Source organism: Chaetodon trifascialis, chromosome 8 (assembly GCF_039877785.1).
Source record: "Chaetodon trifascialis isolate fChaTrf1 chromosome 8, fChaTrf1.hap1, whole genome shotgun sequence".
Classification (NCBI taxonomy): Eukaryota; Metazoa; Chordata; class Actinopteri; order Chaetodontiformes; family Chaetodontidae; genus Chaetodon; species Chaetodon trifascialis.
This window is the reverse complement of record NC_092063.1, coordinates 10,767,566-10,786,748: the sequence shown is the minus strand read 5'-3', so window position 1 is coordinate 10,786,748 and position 19,183 is coordinate 10,767,566. Positions and strand designations below refer to the sequence as shown.

The 19,183-nt window shown below is 41.5% G+C and overlaps 1 protein-coding gene across 4 annotated transcripts; it reads left to right on the top strand.

Moving 5' to 3' along the window:
* Nucleotides 1-304: 304 nt before the first annotated feature.
* uckl1b (uridine-cytidine kinase 1-like 1b) lies at nt 305-18,451 on the top strand. Of its 4 annotated transcripts, XM_070968068.1 has the most exons (16): nt 364-419; nt 3,369-3,438; nt 6,440-6,633; nt 7,924-8,030; nt 9,446-9,616; nt 9,984-10,055; nt 11,207-11,396; nt 11,613-11,674; nt 14,168-14,187; nt 14,891-14,989; nt 15,117-15,210; nt 15,704-15,766; nt 15,920-16,042; nt 16,342-16,449; nt 16,534-16,690; nt 16,809-18,451. In XM_070968068.1, exons 2-16 carry the CDS (start codon nt 3,371-3,373, stop codon nt 16,886-16,888), a joined length of 1,608 nt encoding a protein of 535 aa, XP_070824169.1. In that variant the 5' UTR covers nt 364-419; nt 3,369-3,370; the 3' UTR covers nt 16,889-18,451. The 4 variants fall into 4 exon arrangements, with proteins under 4 accessions (XP_070824166.1, XP_070824167.1, XP_070824169.1 ...); XM_070968065.1 differs by lacking the exon at nt 3,369-3,438 and having other exon boundaries at nt 305-419; XM_070968066.1 differs by lacking the exons at nt 3,369-3,438; nt 14,168-14,187 and adding an exon at nt 12,983-12,999 and having other exon boundaries at nt 305-419.
* Nucleotides 18,452-19,183: the final 732 nt, after the last annotated feature.

Below are 19,183 nucleotides of genomic sequence, written 5' to 3'. Positions count from 1 at the left end.
ACATATAACCAAATCGCATAAAATGTAACAAAATCATATGTGTATGTACGTAATAGGATAACATATATACATTATATAAATCAGCATTCAGAATTAAAGTCTCACACGTGGCCTGTTGCACCTCTCGCACTGCCAGCTTTACGAAAGGCCCTGTATGATCATGATACTGTACACGCTGTTGGACGTTGATAGTGTTAACGGAACAGAAGCATTCTGGGGCTTGAAGTCCATCTCGGGACGATACAGGCGTAGCCTTACGCTGGTGAAGGACGATACGCCTACGAGTCCCATGATGCCTCAGCGCTGAGTGCGCTCGCCCAAGAACTGATTGTCAATAGAATAGCAATGTCTGCCGTTAGCAGGGAAGAAAGGCTCGCAAAGATGGAGAACGACGAGAAAACTTCCTCTGTACCGAACAGGTAAATTTTGGGGGCTATTCCGAAGCCATTGGAATCACATAGCGATTTTTTGGGCGACTTTTCGAAACATTTTCGCTGACAGTTTGGCTCAGCATCTTAACGCAAACACGACCTGTCACACTGTATGCCTTATGGGTACAGTCGTTGCACCTTATACATAAGTGACATGTCCCTGTAATGGCAATCAGGAAGTCACGGTGTAACTGTTAGTTAATAACAGATGCCATCGAAACTCGGTCTACTTTTAGTTCGTCGGTTTGTCCTCTCTTTCACTTATAGCAGTGGACACTTTACACGAGGTGCCCCCTCTAACACAACTTCATTGTCATCTACTCCAACCATGAAAACACAACGGGATAATTGAAAACACTTAACGTCACCACGTGTATGCTAACGTAGCGTGTATCGGGTGTAGCTAGAGAGAACAGATAAGCCTGAATAAAGCAGGAAGACAGCTCACATAGGAGAAGCATGGCGTTTTCTGGTGGCACGGCGACCTCAGTAAATGGCTAATTTCTGAACACATTCCCTCCTCTCAGGGGGAAATAGTTGGTCAGACATGTCGCTTAAGGTAGCTAATAGTACAAGTGAATATACATACAGATATCATGCTGTCACATTGACCCAGTTTGTCAGGTTCCCGAAACCACCCACATTAATACCAGCCTACAACTTGGTACCCTGTTGAGCCACAAGAGGGCGGTACTGCATTGATCTATCCACTGAGGGTTCTTTCCTGTTTAGTAGACTCTCTAAACCGGAACCACAAGCATTACAGTTATACTCACATGGTTACATTTAACATGGCAAAACTTTGTTTACAGTAATATAGCTGGGGGAAAAAAAAACAAAACAAAACTCAAAGATATTTAGTGAGTAGCTGCGATTAAATGCACAAGTTTGAAAGTGATGTGAAATTGGCACAAATTTGTAAGCACAACTTTCAGGTGAATAAACTGTCATTTGACACAAAACCACCACAAACTATCGCCTCAGAAATCACCAGATGAATCAACACCTTCCTGATACACTACAGAAATCAGACAGCATAAGCTTTGCAGAGATTATATTTAACTGCACTGTTAAGGTAATAATTTACACCTTATTGAACAAGTTATTTTGTCCACCCTATGTATAGATAGCTGCTTACATAACTCTGTCCTATTTTCTAAAATAGATAAGCATTTGGAGTTTGGGTCATGTGACTTTTAAGACTTTCAGTTACTTTAATGACTAAATTATTAAAGTTTAAATGGGTCATAAGAGACAAGTGGATTTGTTCTACATTATATGCTGTGTCTGACAAATAGTCAACATTTCTCTCTCTCTGCACTTGCAATATTAGTAAGTTTTACTACAGCTGGGACTGTGACCCTTCTGTGCGTCTCTGTAGCCATAGTGAGATAGCTGAATGTTTGGCATAGCAACCAGTTCAGGCATCTTGTTTCGATGTGGCTTTCTTGCTTTGCAGCTGTCTTCTGACTGCAGTTTAAAGCAACAGCAGCAGTCCCAAAACTACATTGAAGATCAGAGAAAACACTGTATTCCCTTGTGTCTCTCCCCTGTGGCTTTAACAAGGAAGTAAACTGAAATGAGGTCTTGTCAAGTCCAAACTCCAAATATTTGGAAATGCTTTAAATGTTGGTTTAAATCCTATCTAGTAGCTTCTCTAAGCAGTGTGGTTCTGATGCTGTGGCCTGGAAAACAATTAGTCTGTCTCCTCTGATCTCTGAGAATAATGATCTGTTTGTCTGCATAACAAGACAGACATGGCCTGGGAAGACTGTTGGTGTGTGTGTGTGTGTGTGTGTGTGTGTGTGTGTGTGTGTGTGTGTGTGTGTGTGTGTGTGTGTGTTTAGGTGTAGTATGTGTGCATTGCCAAGGGCTATTCCTCAGACTGTCAGCTGACAGAGCAGGAGAGGTAGCGTTGGGTTTCATCATGCTGTTTATTCCCCACTCTTAACTGTGAGGGGGCGTTGCTGTGTGTGTGTGTGTGTGTGTGTGTGTGTGTGTGTGTGTGTGTGTGTGTGTGCGTGCGTGCGTGCGTGCGTGCGTGCGTGCGTGTGTGTTTGTTTGCCGCCTTGCTGACGTCTCCAGACTCCGGTGAAAGGCACATAGAGACATGGCGAGTCCCTGCAGGGGAAAAAGCACATTGCCTCCCCTCTGCCCTTAGCCTGTCTTGTATTCTCTCTCTCCCCTCTCCATTTCTCCCACTCTTCACCTCCCAAACAGAGCCTGGAGCGTCTCTGTTATACATTCGCTCAACTGTGTCAACATCAGAGGAGAATAATGGCTCACTGTTTTCTATTCCTTCCCTTTTTTTTCTGCCCCCCCTCCGTTTTGTTTCCTGGTGTCTCTGTCGCTCTCTTCTGGTCCCTCTTTCACCTCCAGCCACATATTGCGACACTGACTGTCAAAGACAGATGACCCAAGCTTGGCATGTGTGTGTTTGTGAGTGTGTGTGTGTGTGTGCCAGGAGTGGGAAGGTCTGGCTCTAACCTGATGCTATTAATATCACCTAATGAACATAATCTGGAGGGTAGGTTATCCTCTTACATTTGTTGGCCGGACCAGCGAGGGGAGGAGTGGAGAGCGAGTGAAAGAGGAGGGAAAAGCTGTGCTGTAGTTTCACACTGAGTGCACTCTCTCTACCAAGCTGCAGTGCCTTCTCTCTCCCTCTGTTGCTCCACTGAATGGACGAAACAGAAAGCTAAAAAGATGCTTAAAGTTTCGTTTCTCATCTAAGCTGATACCCCTCGATATCTCCCAACCTCTCTCTCTCTTTCTGTTTCTCTCTCTGGATGGGTTGTACCAGAGGGCAGGGCTGTTAAGTGCTTTATTGTCCTTCAGTGTAAATGTATACCTAGTATACCTGTTGACAGTAATATAGGTCTAAAACACAACTAGTGGAGTACACACAGTGGAAAACTCCCTTGTATTTTTCTCCAGTTATGAACTCGCTACCGGCTTACTCAGGAGCTAGAATATCTGGCTGTTGGACTCTAAGATCTGATGGCAGGTAAGTGCATTATATTTATTTATATACTTTTTTTTCGTCTTTTCATTCTAGTATTCTCAGGTGTACTAAACAAGTAAGTGTTTTCCCATCAGCACTGTAAGAGAAAAAAAGTGTGTAAAGTGCTCTCTTTTCCAAATGTGGACAGACGGGATAGACCACTATAGAATGCCTATAGGTGTCTGAGCGTATAGCGGTTAGGCTTTTGTTAACATGGTTTGGGAAAGTTTGCATCTGTCACTTAGTGACATGAATTTGGGTGTAATTTTTTGTGTAATAGTCTGTTTAATGACTCAACACAAATTGTAATGGAAAAGTGTAGAGCTGGTTAAGTTTTGTTTTAGGTGTGAGGAGTTTTGTCCGATGCAATGACAGTAGAATACTGTTTATTTGGATGAACGGTTCAATTGCTTTTCATTTTTCAGAAATATGTCATCATATATATCTGTATATATATTGATTTAAGCTGTATGCCGCACTCATAACACAAACTGAACTGAGAAGTTGTAGATTTAAAGTCGGCTTTTGTTAAATTAATACCATTGTGGATTTGTGTTGTCTTTGATTCATATTTATAAAGAGCTCCCACAAAGTCAAGAGTCTTGGGTTTATTAAGGAGGGCAAAAGAAAGAACATATAGTGTCAGCTATGACCCTTTGACTTATTTACCGCTCAGATGGTCCCCCATGTCTGCTCAGGCAGTCTGCTCTCAGGTACCGTGCACTGTTACCTCTTGACAACCCTTTTCTTTTCACAAAGTTGTCATTCATAGATGAGTGCGTGTAATGTTTAGCAGCACTATAACTGTAACCACTGAACAAGGGTATGATTCAGCCCAGTCAGCTGGGCTAATCTTTTATAGCACCCTGGTTTGGTTTTAACTGATAACCCAGGCGCAGTGTGCTATGCCTCATGCGTGGTCTGTGTGTTCCTCTCAGTTTTTAGCCCACTCCCTGCCTCCATCCAGGCTCAGGTGCCCTTGGTGCGATAAGATAAATCTTTGCTCGCTCTTGTTTGCTTCCCCTTCTGACCTCTTGACACTCCACCTGGATGGGTGTGTGGCCTGTATAAAGATGTGGAAGCTGAGAGTTGACTGAATAACAGAGAAATAGACAGAAGAACATCTAGGACTGCTCTCTTATATGGCCTACTGTAGTTATGGCTTATGGATTTTTACAGTCCTCGCTGCATGAAGTGTGGATGTCTCCGATACTGCAGTAAGTGTTGTTAGCAACTGTAACCTGGTTAGACTTAAGACTTTAGACTTCAGACTCAAAGAAACGTGTTTGTAAAACAGCTAATGCTGCATTTGTTTTCTTGCTACTTGGTGATACGTCTTGTGCTATTTCTTATTGACATCAGGGAATTGAAAATAGCTGCTTCACTGACTATGCCCAAGTAGTTTTTCTTGAGGCTGTAATATTTTGTTTAGATAATGCACCACATGACTTATTCATACTAAACTGTAATGACAGTTATGAAGACAGTTTTTCAGGGGAAGTAGAGTTACTGAGCAATGGGTTAGACCAGTTCTTTGTACTGTTGTTCTCTGCTCTGAATCTTAATTAGTCACAAACATTAACTGAATGTTAATGCTCATTCTTCTCCACATTCCTCTTGTCATGTCAGAAAATTAAACTCCTCCTCTCTGAGTGAAGCAGTTAGTGTCTATATTGCAAGATGCTATGGCAAAAGTTGCAAAGTCATTGCAAAAGTCTGTAGATGCAGTTATTTAGTGTTGAAATACAGGATGCTTGCACTATGTAACATAAATTTTGTCATCAGTGTTGTTATTGAGTTGCGCAGACGAAGTGGTTGACCAACGTGTTTTGCTTGTTTGAATAGTTCATGCTCGTTCACCAGCTCCCACAAGAGTCTCAAACCTGTTTGGAATGAGTTTGTTGTCATTTGTTTATGAGGACCTTTTCATGTTGTTATCTATGGTAACACATTAGTCCTGTGGTATTAGTTATTGGTTACTCCCTCGGCAGTCGACATAGTTGAGACAGCGTTTTCCCACCCAGGTAATATACTGTACAATGAACTTTGATACCAGCAGCATACTTTCGACTGGACTAAGCTCACCTGTTGAACAGGTGTAATGTAAAAACTAAACATTAACTAGGGCTCAACAATATATATAAATATATTATTTTTTCCTTTAAAGACAGATTTGGCTTTCACATTTTGTGACACTTTTCACATATTGTGATTGCGATATTTTCAAAGAAAAAAAATCCAAAAGTGATTAGGATGTGATTTTTGCTGGGGTCTGTACCAAACCAGCATGCTCCTTTATGTCTGGAGAATCTGATTTTTAGGCCGGGGCATTGCTGTTACACCACAATGCTTCATTTATTATGTATGTTGTGACGCATTTTACCTTTTTCAAAAAATTGCGGCTTGAGCGATTTGGATATTGAACATGTCCATATTGTAATTCGTCTTTTTTCCTGTCAGTTAACTGGGTCACTGTTATTTTAAGTCCATCCCACTGTTACACACTCAAGCTGACATTTGTCGGTGTGTGTCTGTTTGTTGCTGTGTGTGTTGCAATCATGCATCACACACTTGGAGACAATGAAGGAGCTTTTAATTAAAGACGATGCTGTAGATTATATTTGTGTCTTATTGTCATGACTATCTTGTTCTTGCCATGCCTTATTGCCTGTTTAACACAGACTGTCACCACTGTCCAGATACAACTCTTGACACAAGCGCACTAATGAGCAGTGGTACTATGGTGTTGTGCTGTCTTTCACTGTGCAGTTTATTAAGTTAAATGAAATCCACCGAGACCAAAAGCTGTTTAATTACATATCACTTGATAAGATGGACTTGTTCATAATGATGGTGCTTTTGCTTATGCTTGGGAAAAGAACAACAACCAACAAACAAGAAATTGCTCCTTTTTAAAGGTGTACAGATTTGTGTGCAAGACCAGTAATTTGTCCAGTTCTAGAAAATGATTTGCAAACTCAACACTGTGTTTGTTGCTTTCCAGTGGAGGTGGTGAGGGATCACTGGACCGGCTTCTCCCCGCAGTAAGCACAGGCCTTTCACCCAGAAAAAGGACCACCAGCCAGTGCAAGTCTGAGCCTCCTCTCCTACGCACCTCCAAACGAACCATCTACACTGCCGGCCGCCCACCCTGGTATAACGAGCATGGAACACAGTCCAAAGAGGCCTTCGTCATTGGTACGACACTCACAGAAATGGATTTCACGGTGGAGCAACACTGGTGTTTTATTCCTTCTATGTCTTTGTTTCATTCAGAGTAAATTCTCCTAAAACTTTGCGTTCTCATATATCAGAATCCTTATACAGTCCTTTAATACAGTCTTTTTAAGAGTGAGTTCTTGATGCTGAAGGATAAAGCAGCCCTAGACTAAATCAAGAACTGAATATTAAGTCTAACTCTGAAGAATTGACCACCTTACTATTCCAGTTTTGAGCGTGTAGGTGTTTCGGACACCTGCATTGTGTTGGACACAAAGTTAACAGATACTCCGTACAAGCAGATAAGAAGTGTGTTCTGCAGAAAGAAGCAGTCACCGCATTTATTGCTAATGGGTATTGACAGGCTCATTCAGTGTCGCTATTGACATTTTAAATGTGTTAGATGTGGCTCTGCTTTGTTGCTCTAGAGGTATTATACATATAGCAGGACAGTGTTTTGAGCAAAGGAATTGAATTTCTGTAAATACCTTCAGATGTTAATGGGGATTTTTACCTTAAAGGGACAGGTCACCTCAAAATCCCAAGCTTTTTTTTTTTCTTTTACCTGTAGTGCTTTCTGTCAGCCTAGCTACCTCCACCAGCTGCATCACTGTGAAGTGTACGTCTACTCACGGACAAGAGACTTGTGCTTGTGACAGCACAGGTTGTAAACATTAATGGTGTCCTCCTTGGCTGAGATGTAGCATTCAGCAGCAGTATCGGTTTGCTATAAACTAATCTCCACAAGTGAGCAGTGTCAGACTAGTGTTAGGGGTGTAGATGCACACTTCCGTCTGTGTAGTGATAGCATTGATGGGGATCGTTCAATAGGAAGAAAATAGTCCCTACATGAAGCTGCTCATGAAAATGTACTGTATAGCTGCTTTGAACACCACAAGCCATGTAATTCCATTATATTTCTGAGAAGGCAGACATCTCCACTGCCAGTATCGCCAGACCTCAGCAACGCACACCAAAACAATCTAGATGGATAAATAACATCACAGGTTAGAGGAAACAAAATGTGGTTTTGATTTTGAGGTAAATTGTCCCTTTAAAGAACCTTACAAACCTTAGAGAAAGCCCGGTTCCTTGTTTCTGCCTGCCTCTGACATGCAAATGATAGCCTGAAGCAACCTCAACACGCAGTGTGTCCTGTCAAGCTAGCACTAGTATTGTACACTCCCAGTAAGCAAAGGAATTTTAAAATTACGCTTGTGCCATTGAACATGTATGCAAGCGTTATGCAATGTCTTCCTGGTCTTACAGGCTTGTGTGGCGGCAGCGCTTCAGGAAAGACAACTGTGGCCAGGAAAATAATTGAAGCTCTAGATGTGCCGTGGGTTGTGCTGCTGTCTATGGACTCTTTTTACAAGGTGGGCATATGTGTGAAGTATGTTTGCTATGTATTGATGGTGTGTGTGTGTCCAGTTGCATGCAACCATGCACCTGTTTATAAATACTGTAATGTCAAGATACTGGATGCCTATTACTTAAAAAATAGGTTTACCTGAACTTTGACCCCCTTTATACCTTGCAGTAGAATGCGTCTCATATTCAGATTGTATCTGAGATCCATTCACTCTGTCCAGTTTCTCCTCCTCCTCCTTCTTCTTATTCTTCTTAGGTGCATTTACATCTGTAAATCCAATCACCCAAAATGCATTTTAATGAAAGGTGTAAAGGGGGTCATGTTTGTGCATGTCCTTAAATCAATCCAAGTGTTTCTAGATAAAATCTTTACATCACATGAGTCCAAGAAGTCACTTCCTCCCTTCATTTATGTCCTACAGTATATGGCTGCTAACCCCCGAGTGGCCTGAAGGAAGGGTTGGAAAGAGTGAGACTGAGTGCAGAAGACAGAGTGAAAGAGAGAAAATAGGATTGCCTTTGGATCCCAGAAGGAAAATTAGGATAAGAGGAGTGACGGGAGAGAAAGGAAACGGAAAGGATAAAATATTAGGAGGCGGATGAGTCAAAGGAGAAGTACAGTGGTGAGCGAATTGGGGAGGGAAAATGAGTGGTGGAGAGCAATCAAGCAAGAGCCATCATTCTTGCCCCTCTATACCTCCACCCACTCTCTGGTTATGTAATCCAGTCACAATCTGACAACAGCGGTTCAGACTGTGCAGAGTGGGAGGGATTTACCACTGGCCAGTGGGACTGTAGCCTTCACCACACTGCAGTACCAGAGGTCGGCATCCAGAACATTTTGTTGAGTATTTGTATCCTTTAATTTATATCTCCTGTTCTTCTGTTGGGGTTTCCTCATGTTTGCACACAGCCCCCAGAAAGCCTGTAACACTGGTTTATCATATTAAGTGTGTAATCAGTTCATTTGAGAAGGGGGTGTCGCTGTTCTGAAACTGCCAAATACCAGATCTAGGATTTTAATGCTCAACCACCCTAAGGGCGCACACACACATACACACACACACACACACACACACACACACACACACACCTCCTGGTACAGACGTCACAGTGGCGCATGATGTTCTCCTAAATTTAGGTCCCCTAACTTCAACTGCTCTTGAACAGCAATTTGTGTCCAAGTGTTTTTGCACAAGCTTAAATGAATTATGTGCCAAAGCAGTATTTCATCCTTTGTTTTATTACGATGCATTTACATGAAATTGTTTTATCAGTCGTTATTCTTAATAAGCAAAGAGAGCCAGGACTGAGACATACACGTGCTTTGCTCGGCTAACCATTTTTCATTGTGCTTGGAAAGCATCGTGACGGTGGCAAGTTAACTGTAAAGTCATTCCAACGTTGTTGTGATCCTCAGGTCCTGTCCTCAGAACAGCAGACTCTGGCAGCCAGTAATGACTATAACTTTGACCACCCTGATGCCTTTGACTTTGATTTGCTGACACACACCCTGCGCAAGCTCAAACAGGGCAAGAGCGTGAAAATCCCTGTGTATGACTTTACAACTCATGGGAGGCAGAAGGAGTGGGTAAGCATGAACACGCACGCACACACGGCAATGCACTTTGTAAGTTAATGAGTGGCATGTCAGAGTTGCTGAATATAATCTCAGTTTCTCGATTACCTAAGAGGGTTTTAATCTCCGTCACTAGAGGTTTAGAGTCACATTGCAAATCTGCTACTCCAGATGGTCACTGACAAACCATTACTGTGATTTCTGTCTTCTTGTTTTTATACTTTAATGTCCATTAACTACAGTTACACATTCTCTCATCAGCGGTCACATTCTCATCATGATGATTGTTGCAAAATGCATATTCGTCTACTTTCTCTACATCCATTTACTGAGTATGTACATTGTCCTGTAATAATACATGCACGTGTGTCCACCACAGAAAACCGTATATGGAGCGAGTGTTATCATCTTCGAGGGAATCATGGCCTTCACAGATAAAAAGCTCTTGCAGGTAGGGCAAGGTTATCGTCCTCTAACATGTTCAGCTGGCCTGTGGAAGGTGCTGGAGTCAGCCTTATATTTATCTGTGCATGTGGTCAGACATGCTTTTCTGTGCATATGTGGGAGGGGGCTTTTTCCCCCCAGTTTTATACACTTACGCCCGTCTGTGTTGTGTATGCAGAATGTTATCAAGCATTCTAAATGCACAGTTTTCCATTTAAATGTAAGCAAATTCAAAATTCAAACCGCAGGATTGGAACGATAAATCGGCCGATGTCACAGATATACTGATATCTGCATGTATGTTGCCAAATGCCAGAGATACTGTATGTTTAAAGTGAATATGAAACTGCATCACGTACTTTGTCCAACAGCACACACTGACAGGTTTATTTTTCAGCTGTAAATGACACTTTTTTAATGGTTGTATCTCCTATCATTATGCCTGCCTGTTACTGGGAAACTGATTGGCAGATATTTTAATACACACAGTAATACAGACAGGTTAATGTTTCCAATTGCTGTTAAAGGTCTGTTGATATGAGATATAATTATAAGCACTGGAGAAAAGAGTTTTTTCAATAATTATGAGTTGAAAATGCTTATTTTTCATTTACCAGTTGTTCAATATAAATATGAATATGTCTGCAACTTCTGTGCTAAAAAAAACAAAAAAACATTGGCCCTTTAATCTTGCTTTCAGGACAGAAGTAGGTCAAGCACGTACTTCTTGTAATGAGTTGCCAGCTGACAGAAATAAACAGAATAAATTATAAAGGTTAATTAAGAGCCACCACACACTTGAAGCCCCATTGTGATCTTTCATTTTAAAAGAAAACAGCGTTTCAACAGCTAAATTGTCCTTGTCGGGGGGAATTTTTGCATTAATTCAAATCAAACTCATTTCAAGATACATTTTTCTGTGTAGAAAAAGGGATTTTGCAAGCTCAGCAAACTTCAACTTTAAAAAGTCTTGACATAAATTATATATCATAACACATCTGTAAGCAAAACTGTGCTCCCAGAGTTTGACCGTAAAACACTACGAAGAAGCTAGAAATAGGATCCAGAAGGTGTATTTAGCTCGTCATTTTCTTTGTGGGAATGTGTGCTATAAAACTCAGCCTAACATTTTCTCTCTGATTCATGTTCTCCTGTCAGTTGCTGGACATGAAGATTTTTGTGGACACAGACTCTGACATCCGGCTGGTGCGTCGGTTGCGGAGGGATATTACAGAGAGGGGCAGAGACATTGAAGGTGTCATCAAGCAGTACAACAAGTTTGTCAAGCCAGCATTTGAGCAGTACATTGAACCCACCATGCGCCTGGCAGATATTGTGGTTCCTCGTGGTGCGTATACAGGTTCAGTATTACATAAGGGTTACTATGATAGTAGTAATATAAAAAGGAGAAAACTCAATGAACAGTGCAACTAAGGAAGTAATATACTCAAGTATGTTTCCTTTGGAATTTAGTCAAATGTTCATTTTATTGCTGATTAAGTTCTATGTTTGCAAACTCCTTCTGATTCCATGGCTCTTTGTTTTGTGTTTGTCGTGCCGTCAGGTGGTGGCAACATGGTGGCCATTGATTTGATCGTGCAGCATGTCCACAGTCAGCTGGAGGAGGTAAGAGAGGTCACACTTAAAGGCCTACCTACATACTTGCACGCACACACCGGCACACAGCATGTGTCATGCAGGTTTATATCACAAGTGCATGTGAATGCACAGAAGGGAATTATGACCCTGCATTCATCCTCCCTGGTGGTATTTTTTTTATGGCTTGGTTTCTGATTAAAAACATCTTGCTGTGAGTTTAGTCGGTGGGTGATTTGCTGGGTGTAGTTGAAAGCAGCCCTTTTTTGTCAGTAATTACAAGTTCTGTCACTCCCTCTAGTGGACAGAAAAGACATTGCACATATTTTCAGGGAGGCTGAATGTGCACGATTGCTCCAGGCTTGTTCAGGAAGTTAGAACAGAAAAGTGAGACTGAAATATATTATTTTGCTAAGTATTGTGAAAAGCACTCATTAACCGTAGTCCAGAATAATCCTCAATTGTAATTGTGTTTGTTTTAGGAAAAACTATTGCAATTTTGAACAGAATGCTAATGTTTTCTCAGTTTCTTTTTACTTATTTGATGCAACTCTTATGCCTTCACTCTTGCTGTCTGTGTGTTATTGTGGTTTAAAATTTGCAAATTAGTACTTAATGACCCCTGATCACAGTTACAGTCCTAATGATAAGAACACAGAATAAATACTTGACAGTCATCATCTGATAAGAGTCTGAATCTGGAGCCAAATATTGTATTTTCACTTTTAGGACAAAGAAAGATGTTTGCCAAATATGTAGTTGTAGTAGTAGTAGTAAATATTCTAAAATGTGTTAAGAATGTGAGTATGGCCCTTTAAATACGCACTCAGGACAGAAGTTGGTGAATGGTATACGTGTTGTAATGACGAGCTGGCTGAAAAAAATCAACAGGAAAAAAGATGAAACAAGAGTCTGCAGACATTTGTAGCTCCACGCTGATCATTTATTTTGGAGGAAAAGTGTTTTAAAAGTTTTCAGGTGAATTGATGACATCACATTTCTTATTGTGCATCACTTAAATCCTGATACATAATTATGCGCCATTAATTGCACGGCCGTAATAGAAATCCCGTCTCCATATTTCATTCTGCTTGCTCTTCACAAGAAGCCCTGCAACAGTGAACCGAGTGTTGTTGCTGTTTTGACTTTTGGATCTGTTGTGCAACATGCACTGATTGTCACCAGAGGCATTTTTGCTCAGGGGGAGCACTTTGTGCCACAGTACAGTTTGCCTTGTTCCCTCCCTGCTATACACACACACATTTACACACATGCTGCTGATGGACTGCTCTCTCACTCTCTCTCCACCACCACCCCAAATCCCTCCATGGCTCACAGCGCGAGCTCAGCGTCAGGTAGAGTGGCCTTTATCCTGTCTATCTTTCTCTCCTCACCATCTGTCCAGTTCCCCGACTGCTCCAGCTCCTTACTGGGAGAGAGAGGAACATAAGCCAGCAAAACCAACCTCTACCTTCCACTGATCTGCTGGCTGCATGGCACATCACCAGGCGGCACTGTTGTATCTCTAGAGCAGATATACCTAATTAGTCATCAGTAACAAGCCTGTGCCAAAAATATTGTAAAGACTTCGTCCACACCAGCATTGAATGAATATAAAAACTGCATGAAAGCTGCTGACACCATTGGGCAGTCGAACTAAGATCAGAAGTTTGGATTTGGTGTGGTGCAGCCAGCATTTAATGCAAAGATGTTGGTTTTCCTTCTCTCTACGTACTAGAGAAATGACAACTCACACTCTTCCTGCCTTCTGTGTCTAAAAATACACCAATGAGTCAAGTCACTGACCCCTCCTTTCAGCGACAACATGAAGAAGAGAGTGACTATAACAGAAAGCGAGAGAGAGGAAGCTCTTGCTACAGCTATTGTTGACTATCATATACCTCAGCCACAGAGAAAGTTTCCAATACCCTACTACAAAGCACTGAGTTTTTCCATTGAATGTCGGCCACAGCATCTGAGACAGAGAGAGAGGAAGTGAGGTTGGTGTCTGTCTTTAGACACAGGATGTGCTGGGGCCTGTGAGCTGAAATACCAACCTTTACTGTTCTACATGGTGAAAGAGTGACAGCCACACGATAGCTTGCGCACCTCCCACGCGAACACACAGTGGATGCATGTGCATAGACATCAGAATCTGTTTAAAAACTTTTGTCTGTTTTGCCCAAGCATCTGCAAAGATCTTTGAAAGCACGGCCCGTTACTGCATTTCTTCTCTGAATCATGATGCACGTACAAATTGAGAACATGTAGACTATTATTTGACTTAAAACATCAGCCTACCTTGGTGGTGAGCGTTATTTTCGAGACATTTGACATTTTCAAGCCTCCGCTGTCACACTTCTCACTGTGTGCGATCGTCCCTTCATCCCTTCATCCACCTGATGTTGTGTCTCTTCTCATTTTTTCCTCCTCTTGTCTGTTTTTTTTTTTCTTTTTTTGTCTTTCTGTGTCCCCTTCTGTTGTCATTGGTGTTGTTGTTTCGTCAAAAAACTCTCCCCATAGAGGAAACTTCGCTGGGATATGTGAGCAGATTTGCTATGATTTCTCTTTTCTTTGCATCTGGCTAATGTGTTTCTCAGTGACATCGTGGATACTGTAGTGTCAACATGACTGCATCACTGAGTAACAGTGTGTCTGTTCCTCTATAGAGCCCAGGGTAGACCTAGGCTAACTAGATATTCAAACCTAATATTTATGTGTGGAGTCCCAGGGAATTATTACACGTAGTAGAGACCTATCATGGAAAATAATCATCATGCATTTATGTATATTACACAGTGAATTTTTCTTTTATTTCAAATCCATATGTATTATGTTAGTAATTTTTAAACGGATCAGTTGACCTGTCTAACTTCTTTTCCATCATCATGGTCTCTGTGCTGTTGTAATTTTCCACTAAAACACTCAACACAGGCACTGTGTGCTTTGCAATTTTGTGCATCTGCCTTTTCCCAAGTAATCCTGCTACAGTGGTTACACACTACCAATATCAACTTTCCTCTAACTACTATTGAAAAATGATTTCTGTTGTATCTTGATTTTTGCATGTGCTTACATGTCTGTGTGTGTGTGTGTGTGTTTGTTTTCTGGATGTGCACACATTATGTATCGTACAAATGCGTGCAAAATGTTTATGTGTATTGAGTTCATGTGTCCATCTTCCCTCTTTCCACTTCTCTCACCCTGCACCAATCCCCATTCTCCTATTTGTTTCCGTGGTTACAGGGCAGCCCTGGCTTCTGCACACCAGGCCCAGCCCCTCCCCCAGACCCTCAGCGTTCTAGAGAGCACGCCCCAGGTCAGGGGCATGCACACCATCATCAGGTAAACGCTGAGAAACAGGATTTGTTACATGAACAGCTACATGTGTTTCCATTAAATAAGGAGTGTGCAGCGCACAGCAGCTAACGGCGTTATAAATCTTGTATGGTTCCTAATCACCCACATGTAGAAACAAGGAAACCAGCCGCGATGAGTTCATCTTCTACTCCAAGAGGTTGATGCGTCTGCTGATCGAGCGAGCGCTCTCCTTCCTCCCCTCACAGGTGCCAAACACTGACAGACACTGTTAATTAATTCATAGCACTGCATGAAGGTTCTGTAATCCTTTGTATTAAGTAGGACTCTGAACCATTAGATACCTGGGCGGAGATGGAGACATGTGTAGGAGAAATGAAGTGTTAGATAACTGATGGATAGGCAAAGAGCTGACAAGACACAGCGACAGAGTGAGACACAGTACATAACGTGGCCTTGAAATGTGGGAAGAGTATTAAAAGATGAAGATTAATGGAAAAAGAATAAGTGTGTGTATTTGCGATAAAGAGAATCAGATAGACGCACGCATGAGCATGGAAACTTGTCTAGTCACCACAATGGAAAGTTTCCATACCTTAACTGTAAGATACACAAACACACACGTGACTGAGAGTTTGAAATTCAATGTAGCTGGTCACAAACTATTTTTCATGACTCCTAAAGCTCACTATAGCAATCAGCACTGTGCTCATACTGTTCTGATTTTTAATGTTATCTCAGGTCCACACAGTCCAGACCCCCCAGGGAGAGGATTATGAAGGCAGAACTTTCCACGGGAAGAGGGTGAGTGAACTCCATTTACATCCTGCCGTCTTCTCAACTTTCTTATTTTATTTTATTTTTTATCTTAAAGAGCATTCAGAAGAGTTTTGTCTCGACCCAGACTGATGCAGCTAACCTCTGTTTAATTCATCTATGTTGTTTGTTTTTCTTCAGATCACAGGCGTGTCTATCCTTCGAGCCGGGGAGACCATGGAGCCGGCTCTGAGGGCCGTCTGCAAAGACGTCCGCATCGGAAAGATCCTCATCCAGACCAACCAGGACACAGGAGAACCAGAGGTGCACATTTAAATCCTGATTTATGAGCTGTAGAATTTGTGTTTTTGCTATAATTGTCCTACAATTACCTTCAATGTCCTAAATTTGGCAACATCGTGCATATTCACATAACATTATTCATCTCACAGTGAGTTTCTTGTAGTTTGGCACTTCTTGCTCATCTACATGTGCTTTCCAGGAAATTCTCGGTTCTCAATTTCTGCACACTGCCACCCATGATACAGGATGCTACAGGATGGTACTGGTCATGTAGGCTAGGTGTTGGCATTAACCCACATCCTGTCTCTAAACGTTTTCAGCTTCATTACCTGCGTCTGCCAAAAGACATCAGTGAAGATCACGTGATTCTGATGGACTGCACTGTGTCGACGGGAGCTGCAGCCATGATGGCTGTTCGAGTCCTGCTGGTGGGTGCGCCTAATTGTTCACAAGTCTAGGTTGCCTGCCATGGAGTGCTTTCCTCATGTAGCCTATTTTCTTGGCTTTTTCAGGACCATGATGTTCAGGAGGACAAGATCCTGCTGGTGTCTTTGCTCATGGCTGAAATGGGAGTCCACTCAGTGGCCTATGCATTCCCACAGGTCAAGATCATCACCACAGCTGTCGACAAGAAGGTCAACGATCTGTTCCACATCATACCTGGCATAGGTGAGTCACAGAAAAAAGGGAGTCATATTGATTATTTTGCCCTGTATTTACTCTTTGTACACATGACGTGCTTCATCTAAACATGATGTTTTAACTAACCTGTTTTTTGTCACCGTAGGAAACTTCGGGGATCGATACTTTGGAACAGACGCACCGCCTGACTGGAGCGACGAAGAGATGGATGAGCCCAGTTACTGATGACATGATTGTTCTTGGATTATGTAATTCAATGGAGTGCACTGATCAGTTGGGCTGTTCCCCTCGGAGGACAATGTGAGGACATGCTTTGCCTCTGTTTGGGTGTAACGCGCATCCTTCAAGGGCCAAACAAGGTGTCCTGAAAAATAAACCGAGAGCAGGGCAACACATTATTAATGTACAGTCACCTTGTTGAAACTTTAAATTATTATTTTGTCTCATGTAAATGCTGTTGTGGAAAGATGTGTTATAAAGTCTGAAGTATTTTTATATATACAGTAGGGGACTACTGTAAGTCCAAATGTCTTATTTCAGTATTTAAATTGTGTAAATCTCTCTATTGAAATTTGCAGGCATGTTGTTTTGAAAGGATAAATCTCGCCTTAAAGCCGTGAGCTGTGGACGACACAACTGAATGTTGAATTAGCACGTGCAGTGAAAGAAAAAAATCATTATTAAGGTTATTTTTGACGACATACCTTCCTCTTCAACTTTCACAAAAGTTAAATCAGAACATGAACTCGTGCTGCTCAACTTCTATCGCCATGAGCACTTTCTGAAGGACCATTCAATCGGAAAATGTGTAGGTGTATCTGTCTTTTTTTTTAGCTCTCTGGTTCACCCTTCTCCTTCTCTGTGGATGCTGACCTAACCAGTTGAAACGAGCGTTGAGAACCGTTTCATTATACAGCTAAAAGTATGCACTTGTTGTGTGTATTTATGCTGCATGTCCTTCATTTACATATTTGGATATGGATGGACCTGACCAGTCAGCAGGCAAGTCATATATCTTTTTGCTGCTGTGAAAATGGGTCATCTGCATTTAACAAACGCAGATTAAGTGTTTGTTTCAGTCTCACAGGTCCTGATTTATGCTTCTGTTTTTCATGCAGGATATGGGATTGTTTTTTTTAAAGGGCTGTTGAGTTGAGGATTCAGAAAAACTGTGGTGTTCACAAAGTCATGCCAGTGCCTGATCTTTTTACTTGATATCAGTACTGAAGTGAAATGTTTGTAGTTGATGCCTATTTAATATTGCCTTGTTTTTTGAAGAAAAATGTTGACAGTTTGCCAGATGTTTGGGTCACACTCCATAATATCCATCCATATGGTTGTTTGAATGGAGACAAGGAAGGAGTGTTGAATGCAAAGTTCATCTTTATATCATTACGTCCTCTGTTCACATTAGTATGATGTTCTCCTCTGCAAGTTCACAAAACCATGATACAGATTTCAGTGGATAATTAGTAAAAAAAAAAAAAAATGCTTTTATTGTGGTGTACATTCAACAACATTAAAGGATGTAATGAGACGTTTTGAAAATGTAAGCGTGCAAACTAGTCACATTTGCTACAAGTACTGTTACTATTGTTGGCTCACCATTACTTTTCCATTCACTCACCTGCAACTGTACAGTGTGTCTATTACTGCTGAATACAACTGTCAGTGAGTCATTCTGTTCTGAAAATCCATCGATTGTGTTTGCAGCCTCACTGTTTGACTGTTTACCACCTCTGCTGCATGTTTTTTATATAATTTAATAAAAGTGCAATAGAGCTTTTACACTGCTCCCAGTGCATTATTTCATATATGTCAAATGTGAATTTTGGAACCATTAAAACACATAACGGACAAAAGGTAACATTTAAATCATCTGCATGTTTTAATCAAACATTTCAAGACAGAAACATTACCTCTTTGAACATGAACAGGAAGGATATTGTGGTTGTCCTCATCTCATGGAAAGGAACCTTGATATCTTCCATCACTTTCCATAATTATCACTCTGACAGCTGTCAAGACGCCAGCCACGGCAAAGTATGATTGACACAAATTTGATGAGGCTGATGGACAATTACAAACGGGCAGCCTATTAGGCAGATATTGACCCACAAGAGGCATCTTTTTTCTGAGCGAGGAGGTGTGAGAAGGACAGGCAAAAGACACGCAAGAGCTGAAGATATTAGGAAGGTCAGAAGCGGCATTTTCATTCCTGTGCTGCGCTGGTTCATCCGCTGTTAAATATGCAGCTGTCATAGATCTTTCTGTAACGTTTTTTAACAATTTCATTTGTTAAATCGGCTGCTTGTTTATCTGCTATTCAAGTCACAGCATTTTTTTTTACACGCACACAATTTAGTGAGATCTTCCACTGAATGATGACATTTACCTAAAAGGTGTACTTAAATTCAGCTCAGATGTTTTTTTCATGACACACTGGTCCTTTGAATGGAGATGTCAGTGGAAAGTTTACCACCAGCACTGACAAACAGGAAGGTAGTGCGTCTGTGTGTG